At 40.6% G+C, this 20,801-nt stretch overlaps 1 protein-coding gene across 3 annotated transcripts in view; it reads right to left on the reverse strand.

The window, feature by feature from the left end:
- Positions 1 to 7,724: 7,724 nt before the first annotated feature.
- The window catches only part of plekhm3 (pleckstrin homology domain containing M3), a 43,216-nt gene continuing 30,139 nt past the window's right edge, over positions 7,725 to 20,801 (reverse strand). For all 3 annotated transcript variants that reach the window (XM_011489277.3, XM_023950732.1, XM_011489276.3), the window contains 2 exons: positions 14,359 to 14,516; positions 7,725 to 11,965 (listed from right to left, as the gene is read on the reverse strand). In XM_011489277.3, coding sequence (XP_011487579.1) covers positions 11,803 to 11,965; positions 14,359 to 14,516 — 321 coding nt within the window. In that variant the 3' untranslated portion in view covers positions 7,725 to 11,802. The remainder of the gene's footprint in view (positions 11,966 to 14,358; positions 14,517 to 20,801) is intronic.

A 20,801-nucleotide genomic window follows, 5' to 3' on the forward strand; every position in this document is an offset into this window, starting at 1 on the left:
AGCGTTTCGCAACAACCGTTTATGAATCCACTGAGTTTTGAAGATAAAAACGTTGATATTTTATCTAAAAAAAACATTTAAATACTATTTCTTTGCAAAAATTGTTCAAACGCAATGCATTCTGGTCTATGTTCGCCAATCTAGTGAGCATTGATGCACACAGGTTTTTTTGCAGAGAATTCTGGGAAATTTCTAGGGCACTCGATTTTGGAATTGTGGACTTGGACAGCACTACAAAATGGCGAACGCACTAAACAGTGAGTAGTGAAGCAATTTGGAAACAACTTGTGTGTAATTATTCATTTGTTCCCCATAATCACTTTTCGAATTGTTGCCACTTCCGTGAATTTAGAGGACCCCCTTCATATGTCACTACCAGATCAGAGTTCCTGATTGGTCAAAGTTTGGGCTGCTTTTACTGGCTTGCACTTTCAATGGCTGCACATTTTTTACAGTAGAGCCCATAACGGTGGTAGAAACATGCATAGCTAGGTGTGCCGTGAACATGTGACTTTTCAACGCAGCAACCAAAATGTGCATTTGCGTAAACGTGCCTTTACATAGACTTCATAGGAAGTGGTCGCGAAACGCACTTGTTGGAAGTCTTACAGAGTGCTGGGCACTTAGTGGAGCCAGTTGTTACATTTTTATTTATTTATTCATTTCAATTTTGCATGGTACAAGCACCAAATTTAGCATGGTTGTCTCTTTGGATCCCCTCTTTACGAAAAGCACATTAGCCATAAAAAAACCCCAGATTTTAGAATGTATACATTATAAATATATTTCGTACATGTACTTGTATTCTGTAGGTGCCCCTCAAGTTTAAAGACAGCATTTTGTGCACGAACCCGTACTGTTAAGACTGGGGGAAGGTGACATTGACTATTTTGTGATAATTGAGTGTATGGCAGTCGTCTTGACATTTTGGACTTTTCCCCTGGCTAACATGCTTTTCGGAAAGACAGGATCCTAGGGTACATCCATGCCAAATTTGGTGCTTGCACCACAAAATGCATGATTTGTCGGAAATATCAACCTAACAAACTCCACTAACTAGAATGGACGAAAGAGGGTTAGTTCACTGTTAATGTGAAGACTTTAATAATCAATCAGAATCTTTTTTGACAATATATGTAATATGTGTCATTTTAATAGGCATATGGTGAAAATAAAAGGGAGCCTCCACTTACTGCAGTGACGTGCAGTCAGGAGAGGCAGGTGAGGCACGGCCTATTATATTTGATCAGTAATTTGTGCTTTGCAGTCATTTTCCATTTAAATGTACCATTTTTGGGTGTTTTTTCTTTTCAAAATCGCTGAATTTCCGCATTTGCCGTTCAGATACTAAGAAGTGACATGCGATGAGGCACCAGCCCGCTGAGCCTCACCTTGGATTGCGCAATACCTATGCAGTCAGACGGTACTGCTGTCTCTCTGTATGTCGGTTCAATCACTTGTACTATATGAGCTGAGTTTACATAATTTAGCAGATGTATATGATGTACAGTGTTTGTTTTCATAAATAACTGTATGTGAGGGACGTGTTTCTTGCGCTGAGCGCTAAACGCCGGCAAAAAAAGCCGCTGGGTGAGGCCAGCAGTTCTCGTGCCTCATGTTAGGGGGCGCCGGTGAGCCCTGAGATTATGACGCTAAAAAATACTAGAAGAAGTGATAGCAAGCGCCAAGTCATTTTCTTCAGAAGGAGCGGCATATGGACTTTATTTACAAGTAAAAGTAAGACGATAATAACGTTGTGCTTTTTTCTATGCTGCAGTTTGTATATGAAAAAAAACATGTTGAAATGACATTTTAAACAAAACACGTTAACTGTTGTCAATCAAATGGTGAATAAGTTAGTCAGTATGGTTCATATGTCTGTAAATCTGACTGATGACGTCAGTGCCTCACCAGCCATTAACCTCCCCGCATGTCACTGACTTACTGGTACTTAGGTTTGGCAATGGTAAATCAAAAAAGCAAAGGTTGTCAATAGCTTAGTACCAAATGGCTCTACTTTGATCCAGATGCAAATTTAAAGAAAAAGGATGTGATGAAAAAATGGATTTCATTCCAGACATGAGATTTGCTTATACATGAATGTCTTAAAATCGTCTTTCTTGAAACATTATATCGCTCGTGGTGCCACCTGGATAAAAGAAAACCCTTGTTGACCTGTGTTTGAATCTACACCAGCAATGTCTCTGCCCTTTAGGTTCCAAAAATAGCTCTATAAACAGACAGGCAAACGTTCATTAGTTCTTAGAAACGGTGGAGAAATATAGTAATAGTGTTTAGGGTTGTTTAAATGCTAAACTCAATCTTAGTACGGATAGTGAGCTTCTGTATTTTGAAGCAGATCTAACCGACTTTCCTCCTCATGTACTGCTTTGGGGGAAAGTTCCTGTTTGGTTGGAACAAACCTTAAGAAGTTTTTTTGAGGCGTTGTGTGGGGCTTCTGTTTACAGAGACCAGACGCCCGTCTGCTCCTGTTGTCACTGTCATACTTTACCTTTACAAAAAGTAATCTATTAAGGTGTATTACAAGTATAAAAGTGAGGCAGTGTACTTGAAGTTTACTTTTTACACACAATTAAATATTGCAAAATTCAAACGTTCCAATTTAATCTGATGAAGTATTGAATCAGTATACCCCTTGTACTATCCTAGGTACTTTGACATTGGGAGTTGGGTCATCTAGACCCACTAGACAGTGCGCTGAACCTTCTTTCTTCAATGCTTTGTGATCTTCACTGGTGTCCATGGATTACATGAAATCCTCTCCACCTTTATCCACCTTTGTCATGGTAGGGAGAACGCGTCAATGGTCATCTTGACCCCATAGGATAGCACAAGGGTTACTTTCTATACCACACCTTCTGTACATGGTCCACGATACTCTTGCTATACTTATGGGTTCAATGACATCTTCAGGCCTAAACTGTAAAACACACCAGTTTTAAACTTTTTTTTTTGAGAACTTCAAACGTTTGAAACAATCAGAACTATGAAGCCTAACAAAACACAGGCACATTTCTGTGAGGATCCATCGGAAAGTTTTGGATGTGCCCTTGGAAAAGCTGCTGGATTGAGACCTGCTGAAAGCTTCCATGTGGCCAAACGCGCCTCTGCCGAAGCAGGTCATTGGGAGGACTGGGGCCCTGCCAGCTTTTGTGCAGCAGCTCGCTAAATGTCGTGGTGAGGGAGCTTTGTGTGTGTGTGACGTACACTCATCGTGAAGTGGGAGCAGAGGCCCGGTTCTTCCCTCCTCTGTAACCGTTGTCCACATCTCTCCACCCCCTCCTCCTCTTTTTCTTCTCCTCATCCCTTTTTTCCTCCTTAAACTGTCTTTTGTTTTCATGCTTGTTGGCATTTCTGCGCCGTTGTCGTCAGGACCTTAAATGAGTCTTGACTAGTTGGCAGGCCACTGGAGAAGCACAAAGAACTTTGTTTTGCTCGCTACAGTTGATCCATTGTGGGCGTCCCACAATGCACTAATTGGCGATGACAATTAAGCGTGGTTGACACTCAGCTTCAATTTTGTAGCCTCTGCTCAGGATCCACCGCATGCGAGAGCGTCGGCCTCCGACAAAATCTACATCCAATCGCGCAGATTTGTGCTGCTTTCCTCTCAGCTAAGGTAGGAAAACAGACGGCCATCTTTACGTTAGCTGTTAAAAATGAAAGTTTCACAGAGAGGTTTTGACTCTACCATCATCCCCTTCCAACCACAATTTACAGACTACAGACCGCTCATAAGAGGAGAACATGAAAATCCTTTGGACAAAATGACAAAGTTTTAGCTTTAACATTCATTTCAATAAGGAGAGATCTCAGGAATGGGAACAACTATTTGTGATACAAAAGATGTGCATGAAATAAGAGCACAGTCTTTAGGAGTTAGGCTCTGGGTTGATGATGTCCTGCATGTTGGTGGGATGGGATCGGACTGTATCAGGGATGGGCAACTCCAGGCCTTGGAGGGCGCATTCTTGCATGTTTTCCAACACACCTGCTCTGACAAGTTCTAATTGGCTGGACGCTGGAACCAGGTAATCAGTCATAAGTAGGGATTGGAAATCATGCAAACACACCGGCCCCTTGAGGCCTGGAGTTTTCCTGTCATAGATGAATAAACGCCAGAACCTAGACCAGTCAGAGTCCAGGCCTCGAGGGCCAGTGTCCAAAAAGCCCCCCCCCCCCCCCCAACCTTTTATTTAAGCTCCTCAACGCACCTGATCCAGGTAATCGGCACCAGATAAAGGCAGAGTTTCTGGAAAACAAGCAGGAGGCCGGCCCTCGAGGCCTGGAGCTTGAAACCCTTCTCTAGATGCTGATGGTGGTTGAGGCCCAGTCCATGATAAAAACATTGGTCTAGACCAGTGCTTCTCAAATAGTAGGGCGCGACCGCCAGGGGTGGCGCGATGCGATGCCAGGGGTGGGGGGGGGCACAGTAGTAGTGGTTTTAGGCACAGGTACACAAATTTAACGGGGGTCGACGTTGACAGCGGCTCAGTGCTTGGACAAAAACCCGCGCCACTGTTGGTTTCCTATTATCTGTTATATCATAGAGTTTGTAACAGCCTGAAACAGTGAACTGCCGTCCCTGCAGCTCCTGTCAAAAGCGGGTGTGTGAGAACGAAAGGGGAGGGGAGGGGTAGGGGGCTCAGGCTGAGAGGTGGAACGCGCACGCGGAGCGCTGCCCAGATCAGGATCATCACGTGCCTTTATATGACTCAGCTCGTGCTAATAATGTCATTCTTTATGAACTATTGTAGACATTTTGATGACGTCTCTTTATTTTCCATAAATGTTTTCTTTTTCTGCCTGTGGTTAGTTGGTGTCAGTATTTGACAAAAAGACAGCAGGTAATGCAGGAAAACAGCTGCACTTTATGAGATCAGAAATTAACAATAAATCATTTAGAAAAAAAAATCAGCAGTGTTTTTTTTAACCTATTTCTTCAGACTTAAAACGTTAAACATATTGGTGCTGTTAATGTTTCAGATCAATTTACATTTAATATTATTTATTGATTGAATTATTTTTCTCAGCATCAAATGGTTCAGTTGGTCAAAATGTTTCTAGTTTAAATAAGGACTGACAGATTTTTTTAATTTTAAGCTTTTCTTCTGTTTTAGACTAGAACAGGGTTTCTGTGGCAAAATAAATGTAATATTTGTTGATTTATATTGCTTTGTTTTTCTTTTTTTATTGTTAAAAGATACAATTTTAGGTATACTTACACAATTTTAATAGATACTAACCTAATACATTGTCTCAGCAGCGGGTGTGTGTGTAGGGGGTGGGGGCAAACATTTTCTTTTTCCTAGGGGGGGCCTTGCAAAAAATAATTAAGAAGCACTGGTCTAGACAGAGTACGGGGTGGAGGAGGGCCGGCAAAACTGTGTCTAGAATATAGAGATAAATCTTTGTGAATTTAAGAGCAAAAATATGGTTGTGATTGGCTAAGAAGAAAAGGCGGGGAATTGAGCCATCGACTAAAGTAAAAGCATTTTGATGAGTGGCGTGCAGATTGAGTGGCGCAAAAACCCATCTTATCCAGAAGTGAGATAGATCTTCCTCATTGAAATTGCGCCAAAGTCTCACTTAAACTTTTGAAAAGTTTCTTTTTTCATTTTTTTTCACCTCACTGCCAACCAGAGAGTCATAAAATGAAAAGACCATCATCTCCATGCGGCATCAAAACATAATTTTTATAATTCAATTTGTATAATTTAACAGAGTGACAATTTTAGGTTTGGGTTTTAAGATAAATGTTTGAGTCCATGTGTCACAGCATGTAATGTTGGCGAAGGCGCCACAAATGTGGTCAAAAGAGGTGATGACATAGACGGTGTGTGTAGGATCAGGAAATTTATCAGAGAAAACGTTGCTGAAACTTGAGTCCATTTTTTTTAAGCCGCCATCTTACCTCAAAGTGCGACATCGCTGTAGTGTTGCATTGCCCTGAACCTTTTATTATGTTTTCAGGAGAATCTAATGTGGGAATCTAATGTTCTGATCTAAAGACTGAAGCAGAATGCAACCACATGACATTAGTGGGACTCTATAAATGATAATAGACACTATGGCTGCTACATAGAGATGGAAAAGATACCCAAACGCATCAAAAAACCAATCTAGTACTCAGTAACAATAATTATTGGTTAAAAATCCCAGATACAAACAAGGTTAAAAAATCAGTTTCTGGACAATTTTATGAGATTCTCTTTCTGTTGTGTCTTTATCGGTTTATGTACATGTGATGGACGCAAAAAAAAAACGTCCAATCACAAGCCGGCTTCTACCAAGTCGGGTGAACCACAGTGAGGGATGTGCGTGTTGTGTGCACTAAAAAGTAAGCTTTTTTTTCTCAATTATTAATATGAAAGACTTTTTACTAACCACAAAGACCCAGAATTTCAGGATTTAATGTTTGAAGCTGTTTTGTCAAAGACTTTTTGTTGCTTAAAATAAAGTGTCAGTAAAAAAAACAAAAAAAAGTTCCTCCGATAAAATGTTTTTTTTTTAGTTTTTGTTTTAAATGCCAAATGAACAATAAATAATTAATAAATAAATAAAAATAATGTAAAAAAAAAGGGGATTGCTTTCATTCAAAAAGGTAAACTTACTAAAGCATCAACGAGTCCATCCTCTTTTCTAGTTTTAGTCAGTTTCTATTACAATGTGACTAAAAATCATGTCAGTTTTAAACTTTTCTTGTGACAGAACAAAGGAAAACTTGACTTTTTCCTTCCAAGCATTCGGCATTAGTGAGTTTTTTTTTTTTTTTTGGGTTCGGTCCACCACCCCAGGAAAGCTGACTCAGAAGAGAAGAGTTCAGCTGCTGGTTCCAGCTCTGTGAACAAAGACTGCTTCAACAGAAAAACAAATGTCGACATTAGGATGAAGGAAAACTGTGCAGACATTTTCTTCTGGATTTAACCGTTGTTGTGTCTGGTTTTGTATCAGAATATGGATTATAAACTAGTCCTGGAGTTAACATTTTCACTAGGTACATAAGGAATTCCTCTCATCACTCTGCAGCCATCCTCCTGGTTTTTCTGGTTTTGTTTCTTTTGTTGTTGAGATTTTGCTACATTTAAAACATCAAAACCCTCTTTAATCAAATAAACAAAAGTCTTAGCGTCATCCTTTAATAGGAGCTTCATTTGTTGCTTCAGTTATCATCCTACATCTGAAAAAGTAAACTTTCAAACTGAGATACTTGTCTTTAAAGCAAAGACTTTTGAAAGTCTTTCCTGCATTGACAACCCTTGTGCTACCTTGTGGGGTCCAGATGACCCCTCGGAGGCACGTTAACGCTGGGAGTGGGGTCATCTGGACCCCACTAGACAGTGCGCTGAACCTTTTTTCTTCAATGATTTGTGATCTTCACTGGTGTCCATGGATTACACAAAATCCTTTCCACCTTTATCATGGTAGGGATACGGGTGGGGTCATTTTGACCCCACAAGATAGCACAAGGGATAAGCTCTTGATGTTTGGTTTTTTTCTCCTTTGCAGAGATTCGCTGTTATACCAAGCCAAATAAAAAAAAAACATTTCAAATGTTCTGAACTGAATACAGAAGAATTCACCTGACAGCAAAATGTAGCTCATCTCAGTGTTTCAAGGTATTATTTCCAGAAAGTTCCACTCACGAAACAATCAATCAAACAAAAGCCGCATGAATAATCCTCCAAGCAAGACTCAGACACTCCAGAGTTAAGAAGTTTATCTTTATTGGCATCAGAGGCTTTTGGGTCGATCTGAACAAAAACAGACATAAGTAGAGCTGATTAGATTAAAAACCACCGACAATAAAATGACTCTCTCTTACTTGCATAAGAGTTTGGCTGCAAAGAAAGCAAAATAAAACACTTCTCGACCAGTAAAAAGTTTTAGAAGTGCAGGACAAAAAGGTTGAAGTCCAGCCGTTCTGCTTAAATACTGTACAATATCTTTGTCCGTGGTGACCCTCCGGACGCCGAAAAACACGTTGGCGCATAAAATCTACGTCAAAACAAATGCGTCGTCCCATTTTTTATTCCAAAATCCTTCATTAGAAGAAGTCGTCATGGAGATGATCCCGATCAGTGCTTTTACAGAACTTAAATACGAGAAAGAAAGAACGCACAACAGGACTTTTTCAAGTTGTGTCAGTAAACAATCAGAGCAAAACAGGAACATAGAAATAAAATGGATGAGCAGATGCCACATTAGAGCATCTTTGGCTACATTAAAACAAGCTGCAGAGCCCAGCACTTTAAGATTCATTTAGATGTCACTTCCACAGTTTTGAGGGGTTATTTTGACCAATCGGACATCTTTATGCTGTGTTGAGTTACAGCCACACAAAGCAGGACACTCTTCCTTCACAGGATCATTTCAGAGAACTAACTGTTGACTTTTCACCGATTCTCACCATAGAAGTTTTTCTTTTCTATATTTTGTATGATTTCATTGGCTTCTGATGATTATATTTTACAATGACGGCCAAAACTTGAAACTCAGCATCTCAGAAAAACAGCTTGAAGACTTTTACACGAGTGAGGTCATTCAAACCACCGCCACTGATCTCCTGGACCTTTAACGGACATGAGATCACCTCGAAATCCCAGAGAAGAGAGGATTTAACAGCAACTGGGATGATGAACCTCCTAACCAAGAAGGACGGGACACCAGAGCTCGTCGTGACACAAGCCGGTCGCTGGACCTCCAGGAGGCTGGAGGTCCAATGAGATGGAAACAGTTGGAGAAGAAATGACAACTGCCACTGTGTTTTATGAAGTCAAAGGTCAGCAGAACCCCAGGCTGAATAGAAATGCTGGTTTCATTTCCTAAGCAGGATTTTGTTCCTTCCTGCTTTCTGAGATGCTGAAAATGGGGATTTTATTATCTGTCATATCTGTCATTCAAAATAAACCAAACCAGATATCAATCTGGGTGTGATGTCGTTTTAGAAGAACGCACCAAACACGGGATCTTAAAGGTGCATTTAGTTTTCTTCTTCTTTTTCTACAGTTTGCTAGCGCACCTCCACCTCCTACGGCTGGAAGAGGCTTGGTACGAAATGTCAAAGTGTTGCAAATGTCGTGAATCTTTCTCCAGGCTTTTTCTTTCACAGCTCTATTCCGATATATGAAAGAGTCGCTGTCATAGAATTCCGTCCAAACCGCAGTCATTGACACTGTGAGCAATCTTCCAACGGTTGGAACTTCTGTGAACTAAAGGGACGCCATGCATGGATCACTACTAAATCAGAGTCCCTGATTGGTCGAAGTCCGACCAATCAGGGACTCCGAAGTCCGAACTTTCAATGGCTGCGATTATTGTGCGTAAAGCTCAAAAACTGTCTTAACCCTAGAACACTTTTGCTATAAAAAGTTACTCCATCACTTTTGCCGGGTAATTTGTATCTCATATGATGTACCCAAACAAAAAGTACTTGTCATAAAAAAAAAGAATAGATCAAACCATGACAACACATGATAAATTATAGTGGTTTTCTTTTATTTACAAACTGGTATGTGTAACAAGATGAAAAGAAAAAAAAAAAACAACCCAGGAAGTTTCTAAAAACTTGCTCAAAAATTACTGAAATATTTGGAATTTGAGAACAGAAATTTCTAAAAAATAATAAAATGAGACTAGAAACTTGGTCTTTGGTCCACCTGTTCCTGGGACAACTGAGACTTCCCTGGTGAAGGCACAGACTCCTCCACACGCAACATTTTGAAATTCATGTCAATAGTTTTGCTTGGGCGAAAATCACCAAGCGACAGTGCTCTAGGGTTAAACAGCAGAGTTCTGAACGCGGGAGCCCGAAATGACACATTTACATTTTCATTTGGGGGCGGCCGCCTGAGCGCGCGTTCCCGAGGGCGATGTGGACGAGGCCTGAAAGGGATTGGACAGGATCCAAAGATGGATGGACGGATGTTCTTTTCCTGAAGATGAGGAGACTCTGGTTTGTGTGACAATAAAAACAAAGATCCCTGAAATGTGCTGGGCTCCACATCACACGGGACAGAACACCAGTGGAAACCGTCATGTAAGAGAATACTTTCAGCAAAAAGATTTAGCTGCAACTTTTAGGAAATAAAAACACATCCGTGCCCTTTTATAGCAGCACTCTAAACTAAATCCTCTATTCAGCTTCAGTCTATAGTTTCTCCGCATGCTTCTTAAACACAAGTGTCAGTCTGTGTTAGAAAATCCTTTTTTCATGGGTTTCAACCTGCAGCTAAATTAACTTTAGAGATGCTGAAAAATATTCAAACAAAGGGTAACAATAATATAGAAGCTCAAGTTTGTTTGTAGAAAAAAAATATGGGAGGAAACAACACATTTCTGGTTCATAACATTTTTTTTTCCAGTTAAAGCTGCAAACCATGAACCTTTTCTCCTGGTTGTCGATTTTTTTAAGCTTAAAAATCAGAAAGTGCAACTTCGAATGCTCAAATATAAATAAATAAAACAGTTATTCTATTTTTTGTTCTTTTAAGATTTTTAACTTAAACTGAAACAAAAAACAAAGACAATGTAAAAAATAAGCCAAGGTTGAACAGAAGCTTTGGACAACTGCAGAACTAAGAAGTGGGGAGGAAATAAATGTAAGAAAAGCTGTTTTTCTGACAGGAAACAGTGGATTCTAAAGGCCGTCTAGGTTGCATAGAGATGCTAAAAGCTAAAGGTGACATTATGTCTTACAGTTTCTGCAGGAATAAAGCACAAGAGGGAAGAAGGGGATTACCTGGGAGGGGAAGGCAACAACAAGAGAACGGGGTTGCAGGAGATTATTGCGCCTTTGTATCATACAGTAGTAGCCACAAAGTCCCTTTTTAGATTAAAAAAGGCTTTGCTTCTTACACGGTCATGGAGGGAGAAATGATACAAATCTTTTATTTACATCGACATGCTAAATATTTGGAGGGAAAGGGAAAAGAAGTTTAGAGTCTGGAAATGAAAAATTCAAAACTTGTGATCCTGGAGTTTAATGTCAAAAGTGAACTGAAAAGAGAAAAAAACAACAACTAAAGAATTTGTTTTCTTTAGGGAGACACCTTCTCCCTATGGTTAAAAAGCAAAATCACCATTTTTTATGTTTGTTTGAGTAGCTTTTGGGTTTATTACAATAAAACTGCAGACAAATGAACAAAAACAAGATTAATTTTTTACATACAACTAAAAATCCTAAAATCTCATCATTGAAATGTTTTTTTTTTCCCTTTTTAACACAGATTATGCAGAACACCTTCATGATTTATTAGAAAACCTGATTTTGCTTCAAGACACAAAATGTAGCCTCTAATGTTTAATAAACTTTAATGCTTTAGGTAAATGCTTTAAAGAACCTTTTCCTGCAAAGCTTTATTTTCATTTTATTCATCAGAACTTTAACAAACAAAGAAATGTAGCTGTCGGCTCAGGTTGATCGTTTCTGCACATATAAAGCAGCATTTCTTGTGCTTTTGTAAACAAGTTGCCAAATTGGTCAAATATTTTGTTTTCCTGTGGCAAAAAAAGACAAAGAAAATCAGATTAAGACTAAAGTAGACCTTCCAATGAATCCGTGTTGTTTACAGCGTCGTCTTTTCTCGTGTGCGGCGTACGTTACGTGAGGGTTTGTGCGTGAAGGTGGGGAGGGGGGACTTCTGTTGCCCCTGACGCAGGAGCTGAAGGGGCTCAGAACACCAGAGCACCACGGCAGGATGGAGCGCTCTGACCTGCAGACGGACGACAACGGCGGGCGTTCTGTCGAAGGAGGCGGTGGCGGCGGCGTCCCGTCCGTTCTCAGGTGTTCTGGTAGGGCAGGTGGAAGCAGTCGGGGCTGTCGTCGTCAGGCGACCAGAAGGACGACGGCCTCTTGTGGTGCAGCTCTCTTCGGACGCAGCGAGGACACGGCTGAGCTTTCTGCCGACACTCTGTGTGGAAAACGGCGCCGCAGAGGTCGCAGCTGGAAGCACAGACACGCAAAAGTCTGTTGAGTGACAACTCTACAGCGCAAAGGCGAACGTTAGTGCCTGTCCTATGCCGTTTTTGTTTTACACTTAATTCAATCAAATTGCATTTAAAGAAGAGTTGTGAGTCTGTACTGAGGCTTCTATACGGTGAGCTGGTCCGCTTGAGTCGTTGCAAACGCCAAACGGACAGGAAGTCCTAGTCAAGAAGAGGGAGTTGAACTTTTTTGAAATAAAACCCCTTAAATGGTTCATGGATAAGGTCTTTTTTTTCCCTCTGCTGTCAGTTGCTATGGTGACAAACAAATTTCCCATGTGTGGGATCAATAAAGTATTTCTGATTCTGATTTATCTTTGCGTGAACTTGTGATGTCACAAGTTTAATGACGGCACCTGAACGTGCGACTTCTAAACATCCCAACTGAGCTATGATGTCAGCCTGTTTCCACCTGTGCTGCTACTTTATGACCGACTGAACTTCATTTCAAAACTGATAAAGTTTTACTAACTTTGTTTGTCCTGTGGTGAGACAGAAACTGTCCTACCACCCTACCATTCTGTTGTCCTGCTGGGCTGTTTTCGGGGTCGTTCCCCGTGTGAAACTCTTTCACAGTGAACTGGTGCGATTCACTCCAACGTGAACGCAGATCGACTCCTCATTCAACCGAGAAAACATAGACAGGAAAATAAAACGACTAAATCGAAGACGAGCCAATCACTGAGGACGAAGAAAAACATCCCGCCAGGAAATATGAAGAAACCACAAATACACTTAAATGTTAAAGATCCACTCCAATCATCTTTTGATCTATTTTAAAAGCGTTCCCAGTGGCATTTTATTTATGATTATACCGTGTTAGCCAAAATCAAAAAAACCTTGTGTGTGGCTTGTCTATTGTTGGTCCATAATAAGCTTTTTTGTTTTTAGACAGCATTTTTCTGTCTGCTACTGATTCACAATGATTGGAATAAAGAAGTGATCGGAAATGCAATTTTTTCAGCTCAGTTTTTTTTGTAAATGTCCTCCATCATTCTGGTTGAAGCATTCCAGAACACTGAACACCAAAACACAGTTTTCATTAAAGGGAGTCTTTAAGAGAGTTCCCAAAGTTATTGCTGCAAGAAAATATATAATAATAATCAATCTGAACCTTGAAAAACGAAACATTTTCTATTATTGCTGCATTGTTATGGGCAGTCAGAAGTGTCCAGAAGCTGCAGCTGTTATCAGTTCACACCTTCCTCTTCTTTATGACTCACAAGACAACTCAACAGCTGGTTGTTGTGTGTGTGTGTGTGTGTGTGTTTATGAGAGATCACAGCTCAGCAGGTCCAGATCAGCTCCTATCTCTCCACTGTCACTTTTCAGTGATGTACAAACGACTTCTGGACAATGTAAGAAAATCCTCACACACACACACACACACAACACACACACAACCTGTCAGTTAGTGTTGTTAACAAACAGCAGGCTCATTCTTGCTGCTGTAAGTGTCACGTACTCTGGTTGTGAGACAACAAAGGGTCGTCTCATCAGGCTTCACCTCTTCATGAGCAAACGTACCAAAGAAACTCAATGTTTTGCATTTTATCCTTCTTTAGCCTACTTTCTTTTCCTGCCGTTGTTAGTGTGGATAATATCTACAGCTGAACGTTTTTGATAAAATGTTACCGGTTTTGTTCCTGAGAATCAGAGAACAGCTATGCAGTTAGGAAGATCTTCTGTTCGTGCCACTCAAAAAACAAAAACTGCATTCTTGCTGCACATATTCATGAGTGCACTGCAAAAACGGAATCTTCAGAAAGTAAGAAAAAAAGAAGCCCTGCTTCAAAAAAAAAAGGTCTTATTTTGTGTCTTGCAAGAAAAATGATCTTACCAAAGTTTTTCAACAGCTAAATAATCATAGTTTTGGAGAACAGGTCCAACATTTCCTTCTCACTTTATGATCACTAACTTTCTATTAGAAGTCTATTAAAACTTTCTCTTAACATAAGATTTTTTTGGGGAGTCTTTTTTTTAAACCCCATTGACATATTTTTTCTGCTTTTTTAAATAAAATCTGTCAATGGAGTTGGAATTTTTAGTGTAATTTCTATTGGGTCTGCTTTTACAGTGTATGCGCTTCCCATTGGATGATGAAGGTCAAAAGAAAGAAAAACATCAACTTGATAAGTATGCATGTTATGATCAATGCAGAAGAGTTGAAGTGTGGCGTGTCTGCGTGGACTTAGGTCGCTCCGCAAAAGATCCGATTTAAGATCAGATTTCTTTGTTTTGGATTTTTTTTTTAGAATTAAATTCTGTTTCATTGTATTGCACGGACTGCCAAAGAGCTGAAACGTTGCCTTAAATCTCAGTTCCTTGAGATGGCGAGACAAGGCTGAGTACCTTCGGGTGGCGTTCTCCTGGAAGGGGTAGATGACCTGGCCGTCGTGGCAGAGCTCGCAGATGAAGCCTTTCTCCCGACACAAGCTGCAGCTGAACACGTGAGCGCTGGCGAACTTGATGACCTTGGTCAAGAAGGGAGCTAGCTTCCCATCGATGACCTTAAGGAGGAGGAGAGAAGCGTTTAAGTGAGGGGCAAGTTAAGCAAAGATGCCCCCAGATGTTATCAGTGAAATGGATTCAAATTAAAAACCCAGAAAAAAAAATAAACAAAAAAAAGTCAGATTATTGTGGTCATTAATTAGATTAGAATAGGACAATTAAAGAACATTTTCAGAACAAAAAATTCCAGCAGTTCTCTAAAAATGATAATAAGTTGCAACATTTTCTTCTCCCTTTAGGATCACCAACTTCCTACGATTTGCATCATTTCAGTTTGACACACTGTGATCCTGGTTAATGAATTAGCCCATTTCATTTCTGCAAAAAGACATTTTAATAGAGCAATCAATATATTTCCTCTATTAGACAGCAGCTGACAGAATCTGACCAGTCCTGTTGAACTGAAGGACCAAATCCAGGTTCACTCTAAAGATCAAACAGTGTGAGAAAAAAACGCCTAAAGGAAGGAGCTCCAGCATACGCACAACGTCTGTCTTCCACTGAGTTTTGAGCAAAATGTTTCTTTATAAATGAACATCCTTCAAAAGTAAAAAAAAGAAAGGAAAAAGACAATCTGCATCTCACCCTTACGTGTAGGGCTGCGCGATATGAGGAAAACCTGCGATATTGGTGATCAATATTGCGATGATGATATAAATTGCGATACATGAACAAATAGCAAAACAACCATCATCAACAAGACATCATTTCTATTTCACTGCAATAGTTTAAAAATTATAACCCAAATGATCATCATCTACATAGGAGGCGAACATCAAGCACAAAAGGGCTTCATCTGATTGGTCAACAACGTCCATCAGTCTGGTCAAATGCATAAAGGGATTTCATTGATTGGTTAAATACTTCAAGCTGCCATAAGATTGTTTTAGCACATTTAAGGGAACCATTTATTGTATTTTCCGATGACTTTTCTGATGCGTACTGCACAGCTTGATATCGCGATAACGATACATTTGCAATTTATTGTGCAGGCCTACTTACGTGTCAAGTGTACGCTACGACATGTTACCCGCAGCATGCCCATAGAAATAAAAAAAAGGACATGAATATTTTCGCTGTACGGGCTCACCAGGCTAACTACGACCTAGCTTTTTCCTGTGGGCCACCTAGGCGCCTAGTACAGGTTTGTCTCTTTTTTGCCCTAAGACAGCCGTATTCACCCCAACGGTTGTGACAAAGGCATATGAAAGGACATCCCTACCAACCACAAGCTCACCAGGCCGAAGATGCATGGACAGAACAGGAAGATGTAAAAAGGAAGAGTCCCTTTGGGTTTGTGGAGAGAAGAACTTTTGGATCGTACACAGATGATCGTGTGTGATCATCGGTGCAATTATGAAAAACAAAACACAAAAAAAGCAACAGGGATCAAACTGCAACCAGGAGAGCAAACTGGAAGAGAAGACAACAAGGCTGTGGGGGGCCACCGGGTGGGGGTGGAGTTGTACTGTTGCAGCAGACTGTGGACAACTGCACTGACAAGAGAAGAGAAACGGAAAAAAATTCTGTCACGTTAGGAAGAAAAATAGAGCCGGCAGAAACGTAAGAGTGAGAGAAGACAGCAGAATCTGAAAACAAAACTTCAATAAAAAAAAGAGTGAGAGAGATCCAACAAGCATGAGATCTGGAGAGAGAGAGCCAAGAGGCTGTATTCAGATACAAGTGGTTCCACCTGGGAGGGCTCTGGATCTCCCAATTACAGCCTCCTTCATGCTGTTTGCTAGACAAGGAGAGGACAAGAGGAGGATGTGAAGAGGAGAGAGGAGGAAGAACCCCCACACACAGATGAAGAGGAGGACCTGGAGATGGTAGGACACTGAAGGGCACGAAGCACAGCCAGAATCGGTCACCACCCACGCTTTGTAACGCAACACGGAACCCCAAAACTTTATAAAAAAAAAAACTTTTCATATAACTGAGGGGTTCTGTAGATGTCCAGGGGGGTGCGTGGCAGAGACATACATGCCCCCCCCCCCAAACCCAGACACAGTCCCGGCCAGCCCAGCCCACGAGACGAATGGCTCTCCTGATGGGGGCTGACAGGCTCAGTAATTAAGGCCCCCATAATTGGACTGGGCAGAGTCAACCGAGTGGCAGCACCGCTCCGGTGACTAACTGGTTCTCCAGAGGGACGGCGGCAAAGGGAGGCCAAACAAATTTGAAGGGATGGATGTGGGGTGGCGGAAATAAATGGGTAAAAGGTGACATTAAGGGGGGGGGGGGGGGTCGTTTAAATTCAGCTTCCCGCATGTAAATAAATGCGGAATGAAGATTTTGGAACAAACCTATAATGATAAAAAAAAAAAATGTCTTCCGACATAACAGTCTTACTGCCTCTATAAATCCTCACTGACCATCTCATCAACCATAGGAAAGTAGGGCAGACCAGCAGGGACACATTGAGGCAGACATTGCGGTTACAGCCTCCAACATGAACAGGAACAGTGAAGCCAAACGCCAATGGCTGTCTTGGGAGTCGTAGCAGGTCAGTATATCTGCCAGAGCCTCAATGGCTGCTCGGCGTGGAGCAGAAATAAACCAAACAGCCTCCATATAGAGATGTTCAAGTTTAAGTTTTTTTATCACCCACTCTAATCATCTTTTGATCGATTTTAAAAGCATTCCCAGTGGTCCCAACTCTGATTATGTCGTTTGTAGACAAAATCCAAAAACCTGTGTCTTTGTCTAGGACATAGTTTCTGAGAGCTGCTGTGGTTTATAAGAAATCTTTCTCTCTCTTGGCACAGAGAAGCCCCGACCGCCCCTTCCCATCGCCCAAGACTGAGCTCTCCATTTTCAAGCTCTCCAGCTAGCTTACAGCCGCTCACACCCCCAACTAGAGTCGTCCGGGGGACGAAGGTATTCCACCGAAACATGTTTGACAAAAACAAACCGTGTCTGATAAAAAAAAAAATTTAAGAACTCAGCCACAAGAACATGTTACAAACACCAAAAACACAACACTGTTTTATTTGGGTATAAACTATGGATTTTGTGACCATAAGTAAAGAATCTTCTAACAAAAAACAAAATTATGTCATCAAGGAAAATAGGTTTATAATCTAGTTTAATCTACAATCTTAAAATAAGGTCTTTTTGAGTGAATTGTTAAGCCAGGTCTGCATATAAAAGATAACCTATTGTCTGGAATAAAAACCGTTTACTTTGGATCTTGACTTAAGGGGTTAAAATTTGATCATAAGTCATTTCTTTCTTTCTTTCTCGGCTTGCAGCACTTTAGAGTCAAACCGAAGACACAGTTTGGTCAAAAGGAAACATCTAAAGTTTCATAATAAGTCCCAATAAAAATACAATCAATGACTTGACTTTTGAGACAAACTTGACAGTAAAGACTAAAAGTGACTTGTATGCAACTAAACATTTATTTTTGATAAAGCTGTCATTGGGTAGTTGTTTTTGAGGTTTTTGTAAATGATGCAGTTACAGAATTATTATTATTATTATTAGGCATAACATATATCGTAATAGTGTACATAAGTTCTTACTTTTTTACCTTTTTCTATTTTTGCACATTTTTGTATTTGTATACTTGCACATTTTGGAACTCCGCTCACTTTTGCACTTTTCCCTGTTCTCACTTTTATATCAATATCTTATCTTAATATTAGATTTATGTTTATTTGGCAACAGTTTTTTCTTCTTCTTAAAGAGTTTGAATTTCCTTCACAAAAGTTAATTTCCCGAAGAAATACTCTTTATTAAAGCAAAAACGGAAAAAGATAAAAAAAACAATTAAATATTCATATCAATTTTTGTCGGTTTTCAAACATTTAAAAGGATTAGCTTATTGTTTTGAATGTCTAAAACTTTATTGTACTCATCTGTTTTATTATTTAAACAGATTGAATCACGTGAAACATTTGTTCTAAATGGGGAATTCCTGTTTCTGATCAATTTCTGATCAAATATGGTTTCTTTTCTTTATCAGACAGGATTGACCTTTTTCTTCCACTCTAATGAAGAAACCAGCAGTTGATGCCCCAATACCATCCAACACCACACTACTGCTAATGTGTGAATTATAAATACAAACATTTACTAAGTATTCACAAACCGGACATTGAATAGTGTGCAGAGCAACTCTTCGCATGTCTGACCCTCTTTTTCTTTTGCTGAAAACCCTGCCTAAACATACACACACTGTCCAGCTCCTCCTCCACGCACACACTTAAACTCCTCCCCCTTCAGGCGTCCTCCTAAACTCCTCTGCCGCCAACTCAACCTCCTCCTTCACTGCATGCAGAGTCTTTGTCTTTCAAAAGCTCCTAATCCTCCAAAACTGCTTTTTAACAGCCGTTGGTACCCCCCACCATCACACACACACACACACCCTCACACACACACATACACATACACACACACACACACACACACAAACTATCACCCTCAGCACCAATGAGGAGAACACAAGAAGCCAGCTGGGATTACATGGCTGGAAAGTTGGGATAACACACTTGTCTTTAACACACACTCCGTGTGAGGAGCTCTGGTTGAAGCTAGAATTTGTCACTAAAACAGGAGCTTTTTTTCTGTTATATGAATCAAGAAGGAGGATTATTACCTTTTCTATGTCCTTCATAGGTACTTATTGTTTTTTTCTACATTTAAAATACACATCAAGACAAAAATTTTCAGTTTTAAAGCAGAAGAGAAAGAATCCTGCACTCTTATTTGAATCTTCACTGTTAGCTGCATGGCTTGGGTCTTGTTTTATGATGAAGGTCTGTGAGAACCTGGAACCCTTCCTCAAGAGGTCTCCATGCGGCCTGGACATGTGTGAGAGCGGAGGAATGCCTGGCAGAAAGGGAATGCCACGGTGTCGGTGTGCACATAAACGCCTCTCGCACAAAAAAACCCATAGAAACCATGGTCTAAGTCAGCAGAGGGAAAAAGGGCAGAGCGTCCTTAGACAAACACATATGGCTTCTACTAAATAAACCGCTTCCTAATGGGGGGGCATGGGCGGAGGCTGTTTGTGAGGAGCTAAAAAGACGAGTGGTGTCCGGGCTTTCGCCGGAGGAGCCCGGCTCTCGCTGACCTCTGAGCTGGAACAATAAAAGCCACGCTGATGAAGTGCATCATTTTATTCAGGAGGAGAAAGAAAAGAAACAAGCTTGTTAATATGGAAAACCAATTAGGAGGCGAAGTACTCGAGAATCTCCCAGAGAGAGGAGGAGGGGGGGAGGAGGAGGAGGACAGGGAGGCGAGAGGACTCCTCCAAAGGCAGGATTCAAATCTATTGTTGGATTTAGAGCCCAATCTCTAGTTTTGTGGTTTGCAACGCTGTTGTAAAGGTTTAGCAGAGACACACCAGGCACGCATGTTTGCTGAGCGTGTGTGAGGCCGAGGGCATGTTGGGAAGAATGGAGGGATGTCACGCTTTGTTTTTCTGCCTGTTGATTCTGAATGTGACCAATTAGTGAAGCAGAAAGACACAGAGTGTGGGAGTGGAGGAGGAGGAGGAGGGTCCAGTCTCTTTCAGCGTGAGAGTCTGAGGCCGAGCCCCGAGTCAGGCTGGGATGAAAGAAAAAAAGGGGCAGAGTACAACATAATGAACATAATGACAAACAAAGGAACTTTTCAGCCATTTGTAGTTGCTTTTCTCCAACCCCCCCGCCGCCCAACGCGGGTTTGACAGCTTGATAGTGAATGGCCGAGGCCGGGTTGAATTCCCCTTATTCTTTTATGAATCTTTCCCACCTTTGCTACAAAATGTTTTCCTCTTTTGTCCTTTACTTGAAATTACTGCCACACATTAGAGCCCCGATGAAGGGACACACTTTCAGAGCTTTGGCAAATAACTCCCTAACTGAATGTTAATTTAAGTTTTTTTTTGTGTTTAAATAGTGTAAAATTATAAGACCTCCCTTAACTTGAGGGACAGTTCTGAATAATGCTGTGGATTTTTGTCAAAAACTCTCATTAAAAGACAATTCAACATCTTAAAGCTGATTTATAAATGACACGATTTTTGAATTTTCAAACATTCCTTGACTTCTTTGTATTTGGACTATCAGGATTTTTTCCCTTAAAAATATACTGCACTTTGCTTAAAAGTTATTTTTCCCTTGTTTATCGTGGTGGTTACTGTAACCCCTCATTGGTGTAACACTCAGAGTAAGATTACAGATGTTTTCTCAGACAGACATGGACATTTTCACACTTTTTTCTCTTCTTTAAACTCTCAAAGTTCAAACTTTCATTGGGAAATAGGTCCAGTTTTATCCAAATGAAAACAAAAA

This window comes from Oryzias latipes, chromosome 21 (assembly GCF_002234675.1).
Source record: "Oryzias latipes chromosome 21, ASM223467v1".
In the NCBI taxonomy this organism is placed as follows: domain Eukaryota; kingdom Metazoa; phylum Chordata; class Actinopteri; order Beloniformes; family Adrianichthyidae; genus Oryzias; species Oryzias latipes.